General features: G+C 39.4%; 1 protein-coding gene across 5 annotated transcripts in view; it reads left to right on the forward strand.

Annotated features, from left to right (window-relative positions):
• Positions 1-25,589, forward strand: part of ANKS1B (ankyrin repeat and sterile alpha motif domain containing 1B) — a 1,160,059-nt gene that overhangs the window by 728,844 nt on the left and 405,626 nt on the right. For 4 of the 5 annotated variants that reach the window (XM_025285022.3, XM_025285025.3, XM_025285027.3 and 1 more), the window contains exon 15: positions 3,087-3,193. In XM_025285022.3, coding sequence (XP_025140807.3) covers positions 3,087-3,193 — 107 coding nt within the window. Of the gene's footprint in view, positions 1-2,629; positions 3,194-25,589 lie in introns of those variants that run through there. The other variant, XM_006077431.4, reaches the window with a different exon arrangement.

Genomic DNA, 25,589 nt, shown 5'->3' on the forward strand with positions numbered 1-25,589 from the left:
GTCCATGGGATTTTCCAAGCAAGAGTACTGGAGTGGGTGCCATTGCCTTCTCCCAATTATAGCTTAGGAATGATCAGGAGAAACAATGTGCGTGTGACCCTAAGAGAGGTTGTAGTTGATGCCACTTTAACTCCACTCTCTATCAGCTTTACAACTGGCCAAGGACAAATAGCATCTTGCTTTCAACTTCTTGTACAGGTAATATTGAACAACCCGAATCCCCTTAAATAGATTCCCAAACTGCTACAAACTTTTTGACCTTCTTAAGAGACCTAGGATCTGATTGGTTCTATTTTAAAACCTAGCTGTTTTCTTTTAAAACAAAGAACTCAGAGACTTGGGATAGACTTAAAAAAATTTTTTTAATCTGAAACTAGGAGGATTTTACACAGTTTGAATTGTGAAATGAAAATTGCTTTATTTGGTTTACCAGGTGCATAATGAATTATTACTACTTTTAATGTTAGCCAGACATATTCCTACATTCAAGAAATATATCTTGTACACAAATAACTATAATGTTAGACAAAAAATATTGTTATAATAGATGGCCTGAAAATGCCACTTAAAACAGATAAGGAAGAGATTTATTCCTGTTAGGTGGGATTAGAAAGGGTTTCATAGAGAAAATATCATCACATCTAAAGTCAAAGAACAGGCATAAATATGGAGACATAATAAAAGCAACCCAAGTATATTATAGCCAGTAATCCCACCTGCTTGGAACTTGGGGAAAGAGAAATAAAATTAGAGGATTTGTAGTAATCATGAAGACCCCAAAATGTCATCAAAGGAATTTGGAGTTTATTTTGAAGCCAACAAAAAACCATGGAAGTGTTCTGAAACAAGGAGTTATAATCAAAACTGTCTTAAAGAGATTATTCTGACATCCATGTATATACTAGAATTTGAAATATCAGAGGAAGGAAGATGAACACAGAAGCCATAGTTGTATTAGGCCAGGTGGGCCTGAACTAAGAGCAAAATCACAGTAGGTGTCAGTTCTCTAAACATGAGACAGGAATTTGAATTAAGGGAACAGAGGTAAGAGATACTATGATGAGGGATGACTGGAATTTGGCAACTGATGTCAGTGGTGAAAGAAAGAATATAAGATGCTTTGCAGTTTAATGTCTGTGTGCTTGGGAGGTTGACAGTGCTCTTCAAAAGACAAAGGAAACAAAGAAAGATAAGATCTGGGGAAAGAAGGAAAGTGATGTTTCATTTATTCAATGAATATTTATTGAGCACTTACTATGTGTCAGGCACTATTCTGGGGGGGTGAGAGTTATCTTTAATTTTTAAAACACTTTATGTGGTAAAGGAAGTGTTCTCAGTCTGTGTGACTCCAAAGGCAGAGCTGGAGCCAGTGAGTAGAAGTCAGCTAGGGTTTCCCTGGTGGTTCAGCAGTGGAGAATCCACCAGCCAATGCAGGAGACCCAGGTTCAATCCCTAGCTCAGGAAGATCCCCTGGAGAAGGAGGTGACAACCTACTCCAGTATTCTTGCCTGGAGAATCCCATGGACAGAGGAGACTGGTGGGCTACAGTCCATGGGGTCGCAAGGACTCAGACACAACTTAGTGACTATACACAACAACAGCAGGAAGTAAAATACCTTCCTAATAAGTGGAGGCTTTTTGATAAGTAGTGAGAGCTCTGTTACCGGCAGTATTCAAGCCTAAATTAGATAATATTCTTCAAGGAACTCTGTTACAAGGGATTCCTGCATTAAGAGGGAGGTTAGACTAACCTCTCTGCAAGTTCTCTCTCAATCTTAAGAGTCTGTTCTTTTCATGATCTGCTCCTATGGGTTCTATTATTAATCTCTGGTTTCTCTCGATTATTAAATAAATTACTCAGTCTGTCTGCCATTCAGTAAAACTCACACATTTACATCTGTTATTCTTAAATTATTCTTGGTTAAGGCTCTTCTTCTTTATTAAAAAATTCTACCCAGTAATGTTACCTCTATACCTAATTTAGAATGTCAGCCCTGGTAGATTGGGTTATAAATATCAGAGGGGAAAGGATTTTTTGTGCCTAATAATATTTTTGTTTGTAAGAAGCCTCACAAATGAGAAATGAATTATCTTGACTTCAAGATTGCGATGCAGTTTCTGTATTTTGCAGCAATTCAAGAAGGAAAAAAAAATACCTCAGAGAGGCTCATTTTGATACAGCACGGTAAAGAAAGAGAATAATTGTTCTCCAACACTGTAAAGCTTTAGATCGGAAACATTTATCTGTGCTGCGTTTTAAAAAAATAAGAAAGGGAAGGAAAGGAAAGAAAAGGAAAAAGAGAACCTGTCGGGGGCTCCCCTATAAGCTATAGTTAAAGCTTTGCATTTCCTGGTGTCTTTTGAAACGTAAAATTCCACAACAAATAGCTCTATAACGTATAACCAGTATGAAGATTCAATTCAGTTTTAAGCACTTTAGTTTGCTTTTGAATCTTGCTATTTTCTGCATTTGTTTTGACTGCTCTCATCATTCAAGATTGACGCTTGGATGGGTGTGTAGGAGGAAGCAGCAGCAGCAGGCTTACAGCTTGCAGACAAAAAAAATCTGCCTTATCTGATGGCTATTATTGAAAATGCGAGGTGTAGCCTGGGCTGGGTAATGAAGGGGAGCGAGCAAGGGGGAGCAAGGAGCATGGAGCTGCATACTGATGAGTGTAGGAGTACTTGATAAAAAGAATTCTGGCTGCTGGCCGTGCATTGCTCATTGTGGAGTACTCCAACAATCACACAGAACGCAGACCAGCCTAAGCTGACAGCTTGATATGCCTTCTTCTGCTGCCTGGTTTTGGGGGCTGTGTGACGTACTGGTCGGTAGTAAAGATTAATATGTAAGAAATGTGGAGCTAGGATCAAGTCATACTCCACAGCCTGCCTGGCAAACTATGTTTTACTTCTGACTTTGCTCTCTCGCTGAGAACATTAATCTGTCAAGCTGGCGGGCTCCTTTGATAGCAACTTTCCCAGGAGCATGATGTGGCAATGCCACCTCTCAGCCCAGGACTACCGCTATTACCCCGTGGACGGCTACTCCCTGCTTAAACGCTTCCCTCTTCATCCTCTTACAGGACCCAGATGCCCTGTCCAAACAGTGGGACAATGGTTGGAAAGCATTGGGCTACCTCAGTACGAGAACCACCTGATGGCTAATGGATTTGACAATGTGCAGTTTATGGTAAGACGCTCTCTGTGTCCACGGAGCTGCCTTTTGTCTGTCTTTGCTTCTTATGTGTCTTACACGGCTCAGAGGCAGCCTGATTTGCACCAAAACTGGTCAATTTTATATATGTAACTGCATTAGAAAATTGGATGCCCTTAGGACTGAACCGACTGTGTAACATATAGGCACTTGCTGAAAAATGAGATCTATGTGCATCCATATACATGTGTATTATATGAATGAACCGGTGAGAGTACTATTTATAGGCAGTGAAAGAAGATTAACATTTATATTCTCCCTGTCATTCTTTGTGTGATTTTTATAAATCTGTCATCTCAGAATACCCAGTTAGATGATGATAGCACTCTTCAGTTAATTCTAGATTCCTGAAACATATTTCATTTGGGTGTCAGCACTTAGTGATTAATTAAACAATTTGTTGTGTTTATGGTATGAAGATCATTTTTTTTCCTTATAATTGTTCAATAAGGAGTTTAAATTGTGTGGATGACCTTTAGTTCATTAGCAAGCTGATTCGGATGGTCTATCGTAGAGAGCTTTCGCTTAGTTTACATGCTGATTGAAGAGCAACAAGGTACTGCTTATGATTTTAGGTAGAAAACAAACACTTCCCTCAATTAACTGTCAATATCTAGAAAGAGAGGCTGATGGGCTAAGTACATTCGTGTACTTCTGAATACTGGTCTGCCTGCAGTCTAAAGCTGGTCGTGCAAACTTCCCACTGTGATGAATATAGGTGAGGAAGGAGGATGGGGAACTGTGCAGACCCGTAACACAGCTTTGTGATCATTCACATGCCTCCCCCAGTGCTCATCAGTTTCCCTTGTTAAGCTACGTCATGTCAGTATTACCTTCCTTTGCTTTTAAGGTCCCATCACACATATTACTAATTCCTAAATTTAGAGAGAAAATACTTAACATAGGCATGTAGCACAAAATGGCTTGCAGAAACAATTAATAGCTATTTCTAAATAAAATACTGGAGCTTACACCTGAGGCTTATTAATAATAAAATTGATAACATTATACTGAGAGCTAGGCACATCTTTTTATTTTCATTTTAGATTATTTTCTCCAAGCTTGACTTGACTATTGTAGATTTGAAGATTATTTAAACTGTTAAACTTTTGCTTCTCCAAAAATGTGTGTCCCATGAGCTTTATTTTTTAAGCTGCATCAATGTAGTGAGACATATGAGCCCTAAGTAATTGTACCCATAAAACTCTTAATGAACCCACTTTTAAATAATGAGACATGCAGCAACTATTATTTTTCTCATGTCTAAGAATACTGTCACTGATTAGACAGATTGTGTAGCTATCAAAAGAGGGGGGAAAATAAAATTTTCTTCAGTTGCTGTGAGAGTCTTAGGACAGACGGAGTAGAATTAGGACAGCCTTAGGACACTAAATAGATGACACTAAGAATTAGAGAAACTATTACATTTACTGCACATTTGGATGAGTCTTTATTCTTTCTGCTTATCTCTCCTTGAAATAAGACTTTCTCACTCCCACTCCTCAAACCTGTGTCCAGATTTATTCTGGTCCCGTGAGAAGTTAGCTAGGTCTTTGGATTCTCCGGATCATTGATCTACTTTGAAAGATTTTAATTCAGCATAATTTTCCTCTGAATGTTAAACACTTTAGAGTAAATATAATCCCTTTTTGAAAACCCAATGCAAAGGTTAATCAAACATGTTTCCAATAAGCATTTGGAGATTGGAAAAAAGCATTCATGAATAAAATATGTATAAACACTCCAAAATGTATCCAGGAGGAAAAAAATCCTGGACATATATGACAAAACCAAGGTCTGATCCTCTCCATAGACTTTTGACTTTATTTTTTCAATTCAAATTATTGTATATAAATTTTCAGAAATTACGAACACATAGTTAATTCAGAAAAATCAAACACTTTCTATACAAGACAGAATTTTAAAAATTTGAAATCTCATTCAGAGGAGTTAATTATGGAAATGAAGCAAATCATAAAACAGTGTCATCAATTATCACTTTGCATGCCGCTATACACCATTTATTTGCTACTAGCATTATACAAAATCAATTTCTGTCTCTATAAAAATTATTTATTAATCTCCATAATCTAATTTACATAATTATGAACTTAGTTAAAGTACACTAATATGATCAGCCAACTTTAAGAAATAGGTTTCATTAATGTGGTGAAAAATCTGTTGGACCTGCTTAGTCTCCATTCGGTATCATATTCTAGCTTTTGTTTTTCTTGAAGCGCATTCTGACCTGCATTTATTCATTCTGTTGCCTAAGCAACAAGCACCACACTCCTATTAACTATGATGTAGTGCAGGACTTATTTATTTTTTAGAACAAGACAGTAGAGACATCAAAAGGATATAATTAATGTTGGTTGAAATATTGTAGTGCATCCATGCATAGATATTCTTTATTTAGGAAACATTCTCAAGAGTTAATTTTTCATTTAATCAATATTCTATAATGAATATGAGTTTCAAAGGGCCCATATAAGTAAATTTCAAAGTATTTATTGAAAGCTTTGCAAATTTTTTTTGCAAATTACTGTTCTACATACTCTTACACATAAACACAATATATGAATGATTTATCCACACAGCTGTGATTAACTTTAATAAAGATTTTTTACATCAATTCCTAGGCAGAAAAGAAGGACCTTGTTAGAAAAGAAGGACTCATTTATTTTTAAATTTTTATTCATTATTGTTTATCCTTTGGGCTCTTAAAACTTATTCTTGATTTTATTTATGTATCAATCTTTTTAAAATACCTGAAAGTTAAAATTCCAAACTTTTTCTTTATGTATCTGGTCCTGGTTTGCAGAATAGTTTTGCACAGGACATTTATGTGTCCTTAAAAATATAAAATAAGTGGAAATAGGTACAAAGAATAACTACAAAATTACACTTAAGACTTTGGGAAAGTTTAGATCTATGTGGCAAAAGTCCCTTCAACACAGAAATCCTTTGTCTGAAGACTTGTTCAAGCCCCGCTCTACCTGTCCATCTCCTCTGAAGTCACGTATTATCAGCTCCCATCGACTTCAGCATGTCTACCTGCTACTCACTAGCCTCTGGGAGTGCCGCCATGGTCCTCTGATATCCCACTTGTTTTCCCCAAATTTGTAACATATAGGATGTGTCTGACTTTCAACATTACTTTTTTTTCACTAAGGAGTTTAAGTATGAAATGATTACTGTATAAAATGCTCATGATGATTTACTTTCTTTTTGGATATAATTCCATCATGTCTTTTCCTGTGCTAATGGCTGCGTCCTAATATGTAAGCCTCAAACTATCTGTTCTTGTCCTGATGAATACTCATTTGTACACTCCCTCAGCTCTCACAGCTATTCCTTTCCTTCCTCTCTGTCTTTCATCCTCAAAGGTCTAACTCAATTTCTTCCTTGTTTCTATAGCTTTTCTTAAGGGCTCCAGTACTTAGCAGCCTCTCTTTTCTCGATTGCATGTAGAGGTTGTATTTGGCATGAAAAATTACATTTGGCATGCCATTATTTACTCTCCAGGATTGGGAGTTAAGTTTTCACTTGAATATATCTTATCTCCCCAACTAGACTAGAAGGTCTTCGAGTCCAAGTTCTAAATATTCGATTTCCTTGCATTCCTAGCACTCCTAGCATAATGTAGTACACACAGAAATCTCCCCATAAAAACCAGATCCACAGCAGATTATTATAGATGGACATCCAGCCAAGGACTAAAAGCCTCATCCTGCCAGTGGGGACATAGAGCATTAGTACCTTTTATCCATTCATGCAACAAACACTCCTTAAACATTTCCTATGTGCTAATAGCATTGTTAATTAAATTACTAAGGGTATAACAATAACCCTTAAAGGGTATTACCTTTGACCTCAAGCAGGTTACAGTATCGCTCTTAGACCTATCATATTATTTGCATGAGCATTGCATATACATTCCTTCATGTGCTAACACAAACGTGTATACACACGTTATATCATGGGGATCTTGTCATTCATCCTTTCATATAAGCACCATCCTTCAGCATATTACTTACCAGGAATTGTTTTTTCAGCAGCAAATTACAGTAAGCAATGGTAGAGGTAAAAATCTATCATAGCATGGAGTAGAGTAAAGAAAGATATAGATACTGATAACATCTAAACACTGGCAGTGTTATGATAGATTTGTCATCCAAAGACTACAGTAAGAAGTTTCTCTTACTTGGAGGACTGACCCCTAGCCTCTCATGTTTTAGCAGACAGTCATATTTGTAAACTCTAATCAAAAGGGGAAAGGAAAGAAATTATACCAGCTCATTATTTTAGCACGTCCTATGCTTTCTAGCAGCTGACTTGGATGCTTTGACCACTATTAAAATTTCAAAATGCATACAGAATAAGAGATAAAAATAATACCAAGGACCCTACGTGAATTAGCATTTTTGTACACTTGAGTAGGTAGCATTCATAAAGAATTTACTGAAGGTCAAAATGAGTACTGCCTATTAAACACAGAAGTAGAGTCACAGAGCTCTTGGAAGTCATCCATTTGAACCAAAGATTTGAGCAAGATTGATCTTATAAGTATTTAATTCAAACCTTTTTTTCATTTTTGTGGTGCATTTTACATGCTAATAGACTTACTTCTTTTCTTTTCTCTTGCATAACTTTTCTGTAATAAGAGCACCATTTGCAGTTGACCTGATAAAACTGACCTTTTAAGTATCTTAGCAGCATATCTTGATCCAAGTAAGAAGTTAAACTTGGGAAGCAGAAAAATAAATTATCCCTAAAAAATAAGACTAATAACCTCCACAATGTTTTCCTGTTTCAAATATTGTTTAAGAAAATGTTATAAAGTTACTGAGATTTAAGGGTATAAGAGAAATATACCTGCCACGCTCCCTATGCCTTCCTGTTTCTGAAACAGATGGCTTTATATTGAAAGGGCAGTTATAATTCTCCATATTCATTTAGGCCAGTAGTTACATACCCACTTTTGAAAAAATATCTTTTTTTTTTTTTTCAATTATTGGCATTTAAAATCTGTTGGTAACCAAAAGTCAAAGCCAGGAGGGAGTTGTTCTTTATCTAGACAACAGCTTAATTACAAGTGTAACAGGCAACGGCCTTACAGTGCTGTGAGAGAGGACTGAAGTAAGACTTCTTGTGTCCACTGTCTTGCTTCTGTATGGCTTGATTTACTCACCTGTTAAATCAATGTAATGAGAGGTCTGGGAGAAATGTTCTTTGGGCTCGTTATTGAATATTTTGAGCTCTTTAAGGATGCAGGGTATGATAGTGGTGCTGGCAGAGCTATTAATTGTTCTTGTAGCTCTCATTAGCCTTGGAAGGACACTGACGGCTTGGGAGCAGAAAGTCAGAAATGAGGGCATGTGCAGGCATGGCCGTCTGAGAAGGATGGATGGCCTTCAGAAAAAACAGCAGTCACAATTCCAATCCAGTGACTCTAAGGAGAATCAAGCCTTTCCTCCTACCTGGAAGTTACTCTGATTACATATTTGAGCATTAAAATATGCTGCCCCATTTTCTAATAAAGCACTACTACAGCTACCGTTCCTAACTAATGCTCACACGAAACGGCCTTTAATTTAGTCATGCAGCATATTTGCATACTTATCTCCAGTATTGCACCAAATGACCAGATCTTTGGGATGAAGAATTTAATCATGAATTTTACAGCTTACTAAAACTGCTGAATTACAGACTGATTTTAAGAAAGTCAGCCACAATCATATTTCATCTCTTCTTTAAATGGACAGATCTCTCAATGACCTCGATTTTCTCATTTCCAGTCACCTCCTTTACCCCTATAATCCAGCCTGCTTCCCAACTCTTCCACAAAGTTTGTTCTCTTTTAAGTAAGCTGTAACCTCTTTCTTACCAAATCTCCACCCCTACCCTCTTTTTTTTTTCTTACTTCATTTCTCTTTGACCTCTTTCAATGACTGATTTTCACTCTCCACTCCTTATTGGTACTTATTCCCTTGCTGAAATTTGTCTGGTTTCTGTAACGTTACACTGCCCTTTCCAATCACTCCTAGTCTCCTAACCCTCCTGCCTCACAAAGTGGAGGTTGTTTAGTCACTAAGTCATATCTGACTCTTGCAACCCCATGGACTGTAGACTGCCAGGCTCCTCTGCCTCCCAAGGTGGTGGTGCTCAGTTTGTCTACCCAGTAGGGAGATCACCGGTTCTTGTATTAATAGATCCGTAGCTGTCCCTACTCTTCAGTGCTTTCTACCTGGCATCCAGTACCGTCTAGCTACTCAATAAACATTTCTGCATACATGTCTGAGTACCAAATATTTAGCACACTTGCTTCAGCCCCACTCTACTTAAAATCTTTCAATGATTCTCAATTACCTATGGGAGATTATATTTACAAAATCCTTAATGTGGCTTTCATATTCAGGACCCTTTCTGACCTGCATGATCCAACTTATTTTCTAGCCTCATGTGTTATTTCATCTCTTTACTGTTCTCCAGAACTGGCATTTTTCTGTCATTGCCTGGCCTTTGCACATGCTGCCGCCTCTGCCAAGAATGACCTTCCTTCCCCTCTTAACTCCTTTTTATCCTTTAGATCTTAGCCTGGTTGTCACTTCTTTTAGCCGTCACTTCTTCCCTGACCTCCCAAGTATGGGTTCGGAACCCTTCTTTCCCCTTGTCTTACTGTGCTATATTCCCTATTTACTTGTTCATCTACCCCACCACCTCTGCCACCACAAACACTACAATGGGGTTGGCAGACTTATTCTATAAATGGCCAGATAGTAAATATTTTAGGTTTTGAAAGCCATATGGTCTGTGTTGCAAGTATTTGACTTGTCTATTTCTTCATGAAAGTGACCATAGATAATATACAAATAAATGGACCTGACTGTGTTCAAATATAACTTTATTTACAAAAAAAGAGGCAAATCTAGTCAATAGGCCATCATTTGCTGCCCTTGCACTTGATTTTGAATTTCTTGAGAGTTAGAAAAATTCTTTGATCCTCTGCATCTCCAAGTACAACCTCTGACTTACACATATACACACAGTAAATGTTTGATGAAAGGAGGAAGAAAGGAGAAAAGGAAGGAGAAAGGGAGCAAGGAATCAGGCAGGTGGCTCCAATAAGGTTTCTGAGAGCCTGTTTGATTTAAAGAGATCCCAGCCAATAGCTGAGGATATTCAGAACAAGATCCAGTCTTCAGGAGTCTGTCAAGAGCAAAAGGGGGGTTTTGCTCTAACCAACCAGGCTGGAGTATATTTTCAGTAAGGGAACTACACAGGCATAGGAACTAGGAAAACACAGCTGCAGAGGAAGCCTTCTATTCCCTCTGTTTGGAATTCCTTTCTCTTCCCTCGTCACCTCATTTTGCAGCATCGTTCATTGTGTAGCATTGATTGAGCTTAAGCATCACGTCCTCCAAGAAGTATTCCCTAATGCCATTTTGTCATCTAGCTAGCACAACTGCCCTTTCTCTGTGCACCTCTGGCATCCTTTTCTTAGCCCTAAGCTAGGGCTTATTATATTTCATTGCAATTATGTTTTCTGTTCAGATGTCTGCTTTCCACCCTAGAAAGTGAGATCCTAAGAGGCAGAAAGTAGGTCTTATTTATCTTTGTATTCCTAAAGCCTAACCCAGGGCCTGGAATATAGTAGCTTCTTAGTAAATATTGATTGGATGACATTTTTAAGTTTTATTTAGTTTCATATATTATATAAATTATATCTCATGTAACTTTCACATCTTCCTATCAGTATGGGGTCGCAAAGAGTCAGACATGACTGAGCAACTGAACTGAACTGAACTGAACTGAATAATGAAGATAATGAGATTCAGAAAGTTTTAAAAACTGCCAAGCAGCACCTAGAGTTTAAAACCAAACTGCTTTGACTTAAAAGTTCCTGTTCAATTCACTAAAACCATACTGTTTCATCATTCCTCCCTTCATTCATTCAGTGAATGTATACAGAGCCCCTGTTAGATTGCAAACACTGAACAGAACAAGGGCCCTGCCATTCGAGCCCTTGAAACTTGGCCTATTTCTGGTCCTTTAAGGAACCTCTTCATCTCATTTCTTCCTACTTTTCTTTCTCTTCCTCACTGCCTCTCCAGAGGACCTCTGTTTTACCAAGACCAGAACTCTCACTGCCAAACAAATACATATCTTCCTTTCTCTATTCATGATTTCCTTCCTGCCTAACATAGCCTATTTCTTCCCTATTCCCTATTCAAGACTTGTTCCTTAAGGCCTTAGTCTTTCTGCTTGCTCTGCGGAGACTTCCTCTACTGATCTGGACCCTGCCCACCCCTTCAGCTTCACCTCTTACCCATCTTAAGATGGGTTGAATTATTATAGTCTTAATTGTGCCACACTTGCTCACAGATCCATGCCTTTGCACACACAGTTCTCTGCTCAGAACAATACTTTCTTGCACTTATTTTTAGCCTGAGTAACTCTTACTTCAAAATCTGACTCAGAGTTTCCTTCTGTAGACCCTTTAAAACAAATTCTTTAGTATTGCTCAACTATTCTTCAGCAGCCTCTCATGGCACCCTGCTTATCATGTACGGCGGAATCATCTGACTTCTTCCCCTAGGAGAAAACAGTGTCTGGTTCAGTGTTACCTTCCCAGTCACTAGCACATAGCTGATTCTTGCATGAATTTTTCCGGGGCTGCCACACACTGGAGGGCATGGACTACAGTGATATATTGTCTTACAGTTCTGGAGGCTGCAAGTCCAGTATGTCAGCAGGTGTCAGCAGGGGTGGGTCCTTCCTCTGACAGCTCTGAGGGGAGCATGTGCTCTATCCCTCTCTCTTGGCTTTGCAAAGATGGCTGTCTTCTCCTCATGTTTTCACACTGTCTTCCCTCTGTGTGTGTCTGTCCAGTTCCTCCTCTTATAAGGACACCAGTTATATTGCATTCAGGTCCACCCTAAGGACCTCATTTTAACTAGACTATCTCTGTAAAAACCTTGTCTTCAGATAAAGTCACATTCTGAGGTACTAGGAAGTTAATACTTCAACATAAGAATTTGAGGAAGGGACATAATCCAACCAATAGCAGTTCTCAGTAAGAATGTATGAATATGCATCCTTTATTATACCTCACATCGCCAAACACAATGCATAATGGTTACTCAGTAGATATTTGCTTAATTGAATCAAAGTCAACCTACTTGAGGTTTATGTGAAATTGAAAATGTCTAAAGAATCTGATATTACTCTTTCATCAATGGCAAATGCAATCTTCCTGATAGCTTACTTAGTTTTAGTTAATATGAGAACCAGCAAAGCCAGAACCAAGAGCTTCCTACCTCTCTAGCCCTACACTCTTTCCATTTTACTTTGCAACCTCTGTTGGCCCCTAAATAAATCACATTTACAAAAAATGTTCATTTGTTTGTCATCCTTATAGTTGATGTCTATCTGATAGAGATATGCCAAAGGAATAGGTGATTAAACAAAAGTTGTGTTTTATAGAAAGGAAAGAAAATATAAGCAATTTAATAATATAACTACCATTAATCAATAACTTGTTAAATACTTTTTTCCATATATTGTATTTCCCTCTCTCACAAATATTATAAAGTATGTAGTGTTATTCCAGTTTTAAAAAATGACAAAACTTGGCTGCTGTGGGTGTTCACTGCTGCGCATGGGCTTTCTCGAGTTGCAGCGAACGTGGTCTGCTCTGCAGTTGCAGTGCACAGGCTTCTCACTGTGGTGGCTTCCCTTGCTTCAGAGCACAGGCTCTCGGGGGCACAGCCTTCAGTAGTTTTGGTGTGTAGGCTTAGTAGTTTCGTACCACAGGCTCTAGAGTGCGGGCTCAGTAGTTGTGGTGCACGGGCTCAAGCATGTGGAATCTTCCTGGAGCAGGGAATGAGCCCATATCTGCTACATTGGAAGGTGGACTCTCAACCACTGGACCACCAGAGAAGTCCAAAAGTTACTTATTCAGAGACTAACTATCTGGGCCCATGCACTCAAGATTCAAACCCAGGTCAATTTGAGTCTAAAGGGAAGACATTTTTATTAAGAGTTGCTGAGGCAATGTATGTGGGCAAGATGAGGAAGTATGGGTTCTGGACACACAAAAATAGCATGGGCATTTTTGATTCTTGGGGTGATACAGGGGATGATGATTCAGAGAAGAACCAAGAAGAGGTAAGAGAGAAGAAAAATCTTGCCTCATGCAGAGAGTAGGCAGTCTAGATTAAGGAAATTTCCTGCCACACAGGGTCATAAAAATAAAGGTATACCTCTGAGTTTGACCTCAGACCACGAGACCTTCTGCATGGGACTCATTCCATGCATGCAAGAGACACTACATGAAATGGGAGCAATGTTCATGGAAGATATGATTACACCTTTTGGATATAATGCAAATGGAAGGCTTATTACAGCTTTTCTAAGAAGTAATGAATATGATTATAAATGTCTACAAATTTTTATCCACAAGAAAACTCACATGAGAGAGACATAGAAACATCTTACAGGGCATTGCTTGCATGTCCCTGACTTCCTAGTCTGGTCTGTATGTACCATGCACATCATAGACGTTGGGAACTATTCATTCATTTAAGAGCATATGAGCTGAAAGAGTAAAGAGCCCCTGTGACTCTACTTACAGAAGTATCTTAGGAGGAGAGAAAAATGCAATGAATTATTAACATAGGCTTCTGCATATCAGATGATTGATTTCTGCCCTTTGAGTTAACAGAATTAAATTTCAGGTGGTTAAACGTTTACCTTCTGTCAGACTGAGCAAAAATGACTAAGATTCATAACCAAAGCATTGTGAAACATCTTGAGTTTATAAGCCAATATCTGTTCAGATGGTTGGCAGGAAGAATAAGGTTTGTCCTTCCACAGTTTTGAAGGAGATCTTGGAATAGGAGACCTAGAATCTAAAATATGTCAATTTTCTTTGACAGGAGTTGTATTGCTCATTTTTATCAGAAAGAGGTAACCCTGTGAAGAAGGAAATGAGCATTTGGTATTTGTTAGGCCTTTATAGCTATATAACCCACCCAGTTGTCAGTTAGCTCGGAACAAGGAACAAGGGACATACAGGCTTGCCAACACCAACTACAGAAATCCCTCACTCTGTCAAAATGAAATGCACAAAAGCCATTCATACCAATTAAGTCATTTAAAAACTGCTAAATGATTGACAGGAAACAGGATGAAGGGAATGTTACATAGTTTTTAAAAAATGTGATGTGCTTACTTTCTGGTAAATAGTTATGAAACAGTGGAAATAAAAATACCATATTAAATATCATCACACTTCATAGTCTTTAAAACTCTTACATACATATTTTCTCAATTAATGGAGGGGGAAAAATTAATTCTACTTTCAGTTCTAGCATAGTGGCCTGGCATTAGGTAAGCCTTTTTCTCAGCAATCTCTGAACAAGCTCAGATATAACCTGATTTTTTTTTCAAAACCCTCCCTCAGTGCTGTGTCTTTCCTAGATGCTTCTCCTGATTACATGTCCTCCGTTCATTGCCAACCTTCTCATAAGAAATATCTACACTTTCTAGCTTCCCCTTCTACTCAATACAATCAGGCCTCAATACAATTAGCATCTGTCAGCATCCTGAAATTATTTTTAAGTGGTGACTAGTTAACTCCGAATTGCCAAATACAGGACACTCTTTCCAGGCTTTATTGACTTCTTATTTCTGTGGTCTTGGTCTCTGCTGACCACCCTTTTTCTGCCTGGCTTCTATATCCTTGGCGCCTCCTACCCCAGCAACCACTGCCTCTCTGGCTCCTTTGTAGATACCCCTGCCTCTGCGTGTCCCCCACGATTCAGCTCTTTCCCTCTTCTCCTCTCACTCCACACATTCACCTTAGGTGACTTCGCTTATACTAACAAAGACAAAAGTTTTCTGCTCTTATCCTATATTGAGACTTCAAAGTATCTGAAAGTGGAATGATCTTTCCCCCAAAACTTGTCCCACAAAAAAAGCAACTAATTGGGTAGAATGATGATGAGAGATCAAGTGAGATGAGGCTGGAAAGGTAACCACTGGATTTGGTAACATAGAGGCCCCTGAGAGCTTGACAAGAGCACACTCAGTGGAATAAGAGGCACGGAAGCCATATTACATTGGATTGAAGAAGTGGTAGAGTAGACAACTCTTGAAAGAAGTTTTGCTGAGAATGGAAACACAGAAATAAGCAAATAGCTAAAGAGTGATTTGGGAGTCAAAGAGGTTTTTTTTCTTTTATTTATTTTTTTTTAATTTTATTTTTATTTTTATTTTTTAAATTTTATTTTATTTTTAAACTTTATATAACTGTATTAGTTTTGCCAAATATCAAAATGAATCCGCCACAGGTATACATGTGTTCCCCATCCTGAACCCTCCTCCCTCCTCCCTCCCCATTCCATCCCTCGGAGGATAGTTGCTTTACAATGGTGTGTTGTTTTCTGCTGTACAACAATTCAAATCAGTCATAATTATATATCAGATCAGATCAGATCAGTTGCTCAGCCGTGTCTGACTCTTTGCAACCCCATGAATCGCAGCACGCCAGGCCTCCCCGTCCATCACCAACTCCTGGAGTTCACTCAGACTCACGTCCATCGAGTCAGTGATGCCATCCAGCCATCTCATCCTCTGTCGTCCCCTTCTCCTCCTGCCCCCAATCCCTCCCAGCATCAGAGTCTTTTCCAATGAGTCAACTCTTCGCATGAGGTGGCCAAAGTAGTGGAGTTTCAGCTTTAGCATCATTCCTTCCAAAGAAATCCCAGGGCTGATCTCCTTCAGAATGGACTGGTTGGATCTCCTTGCAGTCCAAGGGACTCTCAAGAGTCTTCTCCAACACCACAGTTCAAAAGCATCAATTCTTCAGTGCTCAGCTTTCTTCACAGTCCAACTCTCACATCCGTACATGACCACAGGAAAAACCATAGCCTTGACTAGACGAACCTTTGTTGGCAAAGTAATGTCTCTGCTTTTGAATATGCTATCTAGGTTGGTCATAACTTTCCTTCCAAGGAGTAAGCGTCTTTTAATTTCATGGCTGCAGTCACCATCTGCAGTGATTTTGGAGCCCAGAAAAATAAAGTCTGACACTGTTTCCACTGTTTCCCCATCTATTTCCCATGAAGTGATGCGACCAGATGCCATGATCTTCATTTTCTGAATGTTGAGCTTTAAGCCCACTTTTTCACTCTCCACTTTCACTTTCATCAAGAGGCTTTTGAGTTCCTCTTCACTTTCTGCCATAAGGGCAGTGTCATCTGCATATCTGAGGTTATTGATATTTCTCCCAGCAATCTTGATTCCAGCTTGTGTTTCTTCCAGTCCAGCGTTTCTCATGATGTACTCTGCATATAAGTTAAATAAGCAGGGTGACAATATACAGCCTTGATGAACTCCTTTTCCTATTTGGAACCAGTCTATTGTTCCATGTCCAGTTCTAACTGTTGCTTCCTGACCTGCATACAAATTTCTCTCTCTCTATATATATAATTTTATATATATATATATCCCTTCCCTCTCTCTATATATTGCCTCCCTCCCCCTTCCCATCCTACCCTCTAGGTCATCCCACCCCTCTAGGTCTAGCCATACTGGGTTCCATGTGTTATACAGCAGCTTCCCACTGGTTATCTGTTTTACATATGTAGTGTATATGTGTTAATGCTAGTTTCTCAATTTGTCCTACCCTCTCATTTCCCTGCTATGTCCACAAGTTCATTCTCTATGTCTATGTCTAAAGGGAAGATTTTTTTTTTAAACAGGAGAGACTGGGGTCACATTTGGCTACTAAAATAAATGATCAGGTAGAAAGGGAGCTATTGATATTGGAGAAAAAGAGGGATTGACTGAATGAATAAAGGTGAGATGTTTTTGGATTCAGAGACAAAGGGAGGAATTGTCTTTGATGGAGACATTCCTATTGTAGTAGGAGGAAAGACAGAGAAAATGGGTATTCTAATGATTAGTGTATAGGATGATGAGAATATAGATAGGGCTATGTTCCTTCCAATGGCTTCTATTTTCTAACTTATAAGACATTGGCATAGAAGATTTGAAGATAGAGAAGATATGAAAGAGTAATTTCAAAAAGTAGGAAAGAAAATTTATAAAGAAAATGGAGTAGAATTACAGGGCCATGTTGAGGGCTTATTTGAGATTTTTAATCATCATGCTCAAAAGAAATTAGAAAGACAGTTGTGCTCTAAGCTACAGAACTGCTTTCATAGTTTGACTCCTTCTCCTACTTGGTGTGAGATAGTGGGTTAGTCACTTAACCTCCCTGAGCATCAGTTTCCCAACTTCAAACAGGAGCTAGCACTGCCTGGTTCACAGGGCTGTGGTGAGAAGTAGCTTAAGGCTAGCCGTGTGCTTTCAGTAGGCAATGAATCATGATGGTGACCAGAGTGCCTGTTCCATTTAGCTGGCAAGCCACTTTGGAATTATTGACAGCACAATGATACACAGAAATTGCTGAAAGTCCTCATAGCTCTTGCCCTCATAATACATGGGATACAAAGGAAAAGCTTCTATGAATTATGCTAGAAACACCCCCAAATACCCATAACCCACCTATCTCAGTGACCTTATGTTGAATAAGGTAACTTACTCAACTCTAAAGTACATTGGAAAGTTATGTCACTGTAACTCACAATTAATCAACCACATGTACACTCAAAGAACTGAGCCTTTCAGGCTTAATGGCCACAAAGTAGCATATGCCAATGGCAGAGTACAGTGGGACTTCCAAGGAACCAGACGGCATTTAGCGCTTTCCCTAAGAAACACACTGAAGGACACCCACCTGCTCACAGCAGTTTCCTTAACTATGGTCAATCAAATTGTGGTAATTAATTTATATGTGAATATTTGAATACTCTAGAGTTTTGTAGCTTTGTTCCCAAGGATGGGCTTCCCTGGTGGCTCAGACGGTAAAGCGTCTGCCCGCAATGCGGGAGACCCGGGTTCGATTCCTGGGTCAGGAAGATCCCCTGGAGAAGGAAATAGCAATCCACTCCAGCACTCTTGACTGGAAAATCCCATGGACGGAGGAGCCTGATAGGCTACAGTCCATGGGGTCACAAAGAGTCGGACATGACTGAGTGACTTCACTTTCACTTTCTCAAGGATGACTAACCTAAACTTGCATCCAGACTATAAAGTATATTAACAAATACTATGAACTCTGGGAGTTGGTGATGGACAGGGAGGTCTGCCGTGCGGCGATTCATGGGGTCGCAAAGAGTCGGACACAACTGAGCGACTGAACTGACTGACTGACTGACTGATGAAGTATATTAACCAATGCAAACTTTGAACACTGTAGCATTTTGCAATATAAATTTATGTTTCAGATATGAATCTTTTACACTTTAACATCTGTTGATGAACTAGAGTGGAACATAGATGAACATTTGTGAAGGGGCTCCCAGGAAAATCTTTTTGAATGGATTCCTTGGAGATTTATTCATTCATTCCTAAGGAAACACCTATTGAGTACCAAATATACTCATCAAACTGTGCTAATTGTGGTCAAGACTACAGAGAGGCATACAATAGGCTCTTGTTAAAGATCCTACAGTCTGCTCAGGGAACTAAGACTAGCATACTTAACAGCTAAATAGCAATACGCATTCAAATAGTAATAAAGGACAACAGTGTAAATGTTTTCATAGCATAGAATGCAACTGTGGGAAAAATGAGTGTTAGAATCTATGAATTTCTCTAAGTCATGAGAAGGAAGAGACGTTGATGAGCTGGCGTGGTCAGAGCAGACTCTCTGGAGGAAGTGGGCTTGGGCAGGATTGTGTAAACAGTGAAAATGGGACCAATGGAATCGTCAACAAAGGATATAACACTGCAAAATGCATATAGTGTTTAAAGAACAAAACAGGTACTGATTTGGCAACCATCCTAGGGATCATGCAATGCCTCTCTGAATTAAAGCATTACCCACCTTGTGAAATCATGGTTCAGATACTGCACATTCACCATATGGAGAGACAGCTTAATGATCCATCACTCTGCCCAGATAGTCTCACCCAGATGGCAGCACACACGTGCGCATCACACATGCAGATAGCAAGGGAGGATGAGCATGGAAACATCTGTCTGACCAACTTGCCTTCTATTTCCAGATAATGCTGAAGGAAACAAACTCACTTGAGTTGCATTAGGTGTTTATCCAAATAAGACCCTCTTTCTGAGGGAGAGTATACCGTCAAAGCCAATAGCAAATGTTTTTTAGTAGTTTCTTATCATCTTGAATATCCCCATATCCTCTGAAACTAAATTTATTCACTTGTTACATCCTTTGCTTCTTCAAAGATATTCATAGCTCTCAGCTATCAATATCTAAAGAAATCATCCTCACTTTCACACTGGAATCATGACCACTGCCAAAAATACCTATCACCTCCTCCTTTCTAAAACTCAGCTTATTTGACATGTTCCAAGAATTCAAAGGAGGAAACATTTGCTTAGCTGCCACTTTCATGTGAAGATATTATGCTAGGGCTCCTAAATACAAAACCTGACATTAATAATAATAATAACACTCACATAATGCTTATATTCAGACACTGTTCTAAGTATTTTTATATGTTAATTATTTTAATTCTGTTGAAATGAATAATATACCCATTCCCTCCTCTCATGATGCTAAGAATCTACTGGAGAAGCATACATGAAAACAGACAAATTCCTGTGGCACTGTAACTGATTGGAATTTTCATTCAGAGTATAGTGCTGCTGCTACTGCTAAGTCGCTTCAGTCGTGTCCGACTCTGTGCGACCCCATGGACTGCAGCCTACCAGGCTTCTCCGTCCATGGGATTCTCCAGGCAAGAACACTGGAGTGGGTTGCCATTTCCTTCTCCAATTCAGAGTATAGTGGTGGCCCTCAAAATGAGTGACTCAGTCAAGGCTCTGTAAAAGAGGTCAAGTTTATACTAACTCTGAACAGACTGGGAAGATGCACAGCCTGACAAAGACTGAGTAATAGAGCATCCTCTTGGGCAAGTGGCTGCTGCTGCTGCTGCTAAGTCGCTTCAGTTGTGTCCGACTCTGTGCGACCCCATAGACGGCAGCCCAACAGGTTCCCCCGTCCCTGGGATTTTCCAGGCAAGAGTACTGGAGTGGGGTGCCATTGCCTTCACAGCATGTAATTATCACAAAGGCACTCAGAGCAATATCTAGTGGTGTTTGGGTGCAGGTGGGGTTCAGGGCCAAAAAAAAAAAAGGAACACACATAAAACCTGAGAGGTCAACATTAGCCAGATGGGGGAGAGACTACTTTTATTCTACTCCAACTTGGATGTACAGGGCCTGCTCTGTGTAACTGGGAATGATGTGTTTATTTATTTCTGTCTTCTGATGCATGTGGATATCTGCTTTCCTTCTCCCCCTGCACCCTTAGCCCTTGCTGTTTGGAATGCCTCAAGGAAAGGTCACTGCAGGGTCTTCTCCTTCTCTGTCACCCCAACAGAACCTCCTAGTGAGCATTCAGTGCCAGTTGACTGACTGGTTAATCATCAGCCTGGGGACTGAAGGTGATTATCTGTGCTGCCTGACAAGGCCAAGTCCAGGCATGGTAATTACATCGGCAACTTCTGGTGTCAGAGATCCCATTGAAAAGCATTTTATTAATACTAATTCAGAAGGCTGTTCTGTAGCTCGGGGAAAACAGTGCACTTTCAAAGCTGTAATCAGAGTTTACCATTTCAATAGCAGTCTTCAGAACTGAAGTCTAGATGCTAAAAATTAGGGCTTCTCTGCTTCCTGCTATACCACAACCAAGACAACAGTAGCGCTAAATAGGATCTCCCTCCCTTGTGTCCTAGAGAGCACTCTCGGAAATGAAAAAGAGAAAGAGATTGAGTAAATGGATGAGTGGATGCCCGTGACTGGTTAATTATTTTATTTATCTCACCCTCTTCCAGAAGATGGCTTACAGTAGGCATAAAGACAATTTAAACAACAACACGGAAGCAGGGGAATTCAGACAGTGAGATTGACAGAAGAGAATGCGCACTTGAAAAAAAATTTTTGAAGTAATACATATATACATCTATTTTAAAATCAAAACAAATGTGCCAATAAAATGTAAATACAAACAATTTCTTGCCCTCTTCGCCCCACTTATGGCCCTACTCTCCAGAAGTAGGTACCTTAAATGTTTCTGTAGTTAGTCCTTTGGGAGTTCATCTCCATATGATATGCATATGCCCTTCTTTCTGCCTCCTCAGCTTTAGATATCATTAACTGACATCTTGATATGAGAGTGAGGATTTAGCTAACTTATATCGTCATCTCTTCTCTCTCTCTGTGTCCCTGTTCCCAATAGATTCACAGGCTAAATCATAGCCCACAGAATCAGATGCTCTGAAATATCACTTTTTACGTTTTAAATCAACCTAGTTTTGACTCCATCCAGAGCCAGAATGAAATTCCACTTCCATCGGTATTGGCTTCTGTTGTCACCACATAATCCTAGAGACCCAAGTGTGACCAGCAAAACAGGGGAAGAAGCTATGCTCTCTGGTGGTCCCTGCTGAAGTGCTCTGCTGTGGTCCAGGCTTGTAGCAGTACATTGAATTCCAGTATTTCTCTGCCTCCATACCACTCCTGGGTGTGGGACTACTTATCAGGGATGAAAACCCCACACCTGGACTCCTACTCCAACCATGATGAGGTTGGTCGTGATGATGACAGTCAAACCATACACCATTCACACTCATGCAGTTATCTCAGCTAGAAACGTGAGAGCTATCCTAGAACTTACCTTTCACTTGTTTCTAACAATTGTTTCCTTTTCCTTGTCACTTCTGATTGCTTTTCCATTCTCGTGCATTTCTGCCTTTATATTGTCCCTGGGTTTTCCACAGTCTTTATCATACTATTTATTTTTTGGAACTTCTTTTTCCCAGGAAACCCTCCTGTCCCAAGCTGAACTCATTCTGTGGGACTGCCTCACATTCATCATTCAGGAACTCTTTACTGTACCCCTGAATCCAATCCACTGTTTCTTGGATATTTTCCTTTTTCTTGATTTGATTTCTCATATTGCTGGAGCACGCACTCAAATAACTTTAAAAAAAAGAAATAACTGAGAAATACAGGAGAGGTGAATGTCTAAGCCCTTGTGAATCTAAAAATGTCTATTTCATGCCCCCACAGCATGAATATTGATGCCCCCACAGATGAATATTGTGATTTAGTTTGTAATTCTAGACTGATTCTGATATTTCTCGAGCTTGGCAGACATTGCTTCTTTGTCTTGTAGCATTTGATGTGGTTGTGCGTAAGTCAGACTTAGTTCCTTTACAGATGACCTTTTTCCCTCTCTGAAAGTTTTCAGGATCTTCTTTTTATCCTTGGTGTCCCAATGTGTCACCAACATGTGACTAAGTGGGTGTCTTTTTCATCTGTTCCACACTTTTTAAGCACTTTATATATAAAGTGGGACATCTTCTTCCATTACTTCTTTGATTGTTCCTATCCCTTCATCTATTCTGTTGCCTTTTCAGAAATTCCTTTTGGCCAAATACCGGATTTCCTCAACTGTTTCTCAATGTCTCTTATCCTTTCTCTCATATTTACCATCTATTTCTATTTTTATCTTATACTCTAAGAGGTCGAGTTCAATGTTTAAGCTGACTTTTTAAAATTTTGGCAATAATATGTTTAACTTCCCAAATCCCTTTCTTCTCTATTCCTTTTTCATGGCACCCTTTTATTTATCCTTATATGTAATATTGTCTTGAACCTGTCAGGGGATACCAATTAGAGGTTAGTTGTTTTTATTCTGAAATTCTCTTCTTGAAACTACTGTTTTTGTTGCTCAGTTGCTCAGTCATGTCCAGTTGTTTGTAATGCCATGGACTGCAACACGCCAGGCTTCCCTGTCCTTCACAGTCTTCTGAAGTTTGCTCAAACTCATGTCCATTGAGTCAGTGATGTCATCCAACCATCTCATCCTCTGTCATTGCCTTCTCCTCCTGCCTTCAATCTTTCCCAGCATCAGGGTCTTTTCCAACGAGTCAGCTCTTCACATCAGGTGGCCAAGTACTGGAGGTGCAGCCTCAGAATGTTATTCCAATGAATATTCAGGGTTGATTTCCTTTAGGATTGACTGGTTTGATTTCCTTGCTATCCAAGGGACTCTCAAGAGTCTTCTCCAGCATTATAGTTCAAAGGCATCAATTCTTCAGTGCTCAGTCTTTTTTATTGTCCAGCTCTCACATCCATACATGACTAGTGGAAAAACCATAGCTTTGGCTATACGGACCTTTATAGGCAACGTAATGTCTCTGCTTTGTAATACACTGTCTAGGTTTGTCATTGCTTTTCTTCTTTTAATTTCATGGCTGCAGTGTTTTGGAACCCAAGAAAATAAAGTCTGTTACTGTTTCTATTGTTTCCCCATCTATTTGCCATGAAGTGATGAGACCGGATGCCATGACTTTTTAGTTTTTTGTTGAGTTTTAAGCCATGTTTTTCACTCTCCTCTCTCACCTTCATCAAGAGGCTCTTTAATTCCTCTTTGCTTTCTGCCATAATGGTGGTGTTATCTACATATCTGAGGTTATTGATATTTCTCCCCTCAATATTGATTTCAGCCTGTGCTTCATCCAGCCTGGCATTTCATATGATGTACTCTGCATATAAGTTAAATAAGCAGGCTGACAGTATACAGCCTTGACATACTCCTTTCCCATTTTGGAACCAGCCAGTTGTTCCATGTCTGGTTCTAACTGTTGCTTAATCACCTGCATACAGATTTCTCAGGAGGCAGGTAAGGTGGTCTGGTATTCCCATTTCTTTAAGAATTTTCCACAATTTGTTGTGATCTACACAGTCAAAGGTTTTAGCATTGTCAATGAAGCAGAAGTAGATGTTCTTCTGGAATTCTCTTGCTTTTTCTATGATCCAATGGATGTTGGCAATTTGATCTCTGGTTCCTTTTTCTTTTCTAAATCAAGCTTCTACATCTGGAAGTTCTTGCTTCATATACATTGAAGCCTAGCTTGAAGTATTTTGAGCATTATTTTGCTAGCATGTGAAATGAATGCAATTGTGCTTTAGTTTACCATTGCCCTTCTTTGGGTTTGGAATGAAAAATGACCTTTTCCAGTTCTGTGGCCACTGCTGAGTTTTCCATATTTGCTGGCATATTGAGTGCAGCACTTTCACAGCATCATCTTTTAGGATTTGAAATAGCTCAGCTGGAATTCCATCACCTCCACTAGCTTTGTTTGTAGTCATGCTTCCTAAGGGCTAGTTGACTTTGCATTCCAGGATGCTTTGCCCAAGGTAAGTGATCACACCATTGTGGTTATCTGGGTCACTAAGATCTTTTTTGTATAGTTCTTCTGTGTATTCTTGCCACCTCTTCTTTATATCTTCTGCTTCTGATAGGTCCATAGCATTTCTGTCCTTTTTTGTGCCCATCTTTGCATGAAACGTTCCCTTGGTATCTCTAATTTTCTTGAAGAAATCTCTAGTTTTTCCCATTCAGTTGTTTTCCTCCATTTCTTTGTATTGATCACTGAGGAAGACTTCCTTATCTCTCCTTGCTGTTCTTTGGAACTCTGCATTCAGATGGGTATATCTTTCCTTTTCTCCTTTGCCTTTCACTTCTTTTCTCGGCTATTTGTAAGGCCTCTTCAGACAACCATTTTGCCTTTTTGCATTTCTTTCTTGGGGATGGTTTTGATCACTAGAAACTACTTCTGGAGTGAATTTTTTGACTGTGCTTTGTTTTTAACTCAGTCATAGTACATAGTCATCAATGACTGGCAGCTTATGGTCTTCCGTTCACATTTCAGGAAGAGGCAATGGAAAGACAAACTGGAAGCTCTGTGTGCAGAGGCCCTTTCCGTTCATTTGTCTGTTTTGCTTCCAGCAAATAGGGTGTTACTACAATGAACAGGGTGTCCCAAATCCTGCCCCACTAACTGCTCTAGTTTTTCCCAGGAAGGATTTTTAGATGCCTTTAGAGAATAAGTGACTGTTTTCCTTCTGGTCTGCAGGGAGAGATAAATGCCTGACATGGAATGGGGGGCTGGTGTACATTGGGGTAGGAATGCAACTGTTCCACACACGGACCATCAGTTCATCCCCACTTTCTATCCATTCCTCATTCTCTTTTTTTTTTTTTTCCTTTTATTATTATTTTTTTTTTTTTTACTTTACAATATTGTATTGGTTTTTCCATACATCAACATGAATCCGCCACAGGTATACACATGTTCCCCATCCTGAACCCCCCTCCCACCTCCCTCCCCATACCATCCCTCTATCTCTTCCTTCATCCTACCATCCTTATCTCAAATTGGAACTTCAAGGGTACCGGTGAGTGACT

This window comes from Bubalus bubalis, chromosome 4 (genome assembly GCF_019923935.1).
Source record: "Bubalus bubalis isolate 160015118507 breed Murrah chromosome 4, NDDB_SH_1, whole genome shotgun sequence".
Classification (NCBI taxonomy): Eukaryota; Metazoa; Chordata; class Mammalia; order Artiodactyla; family Bovidae; genus Bubalus; species Bubalus bubalis.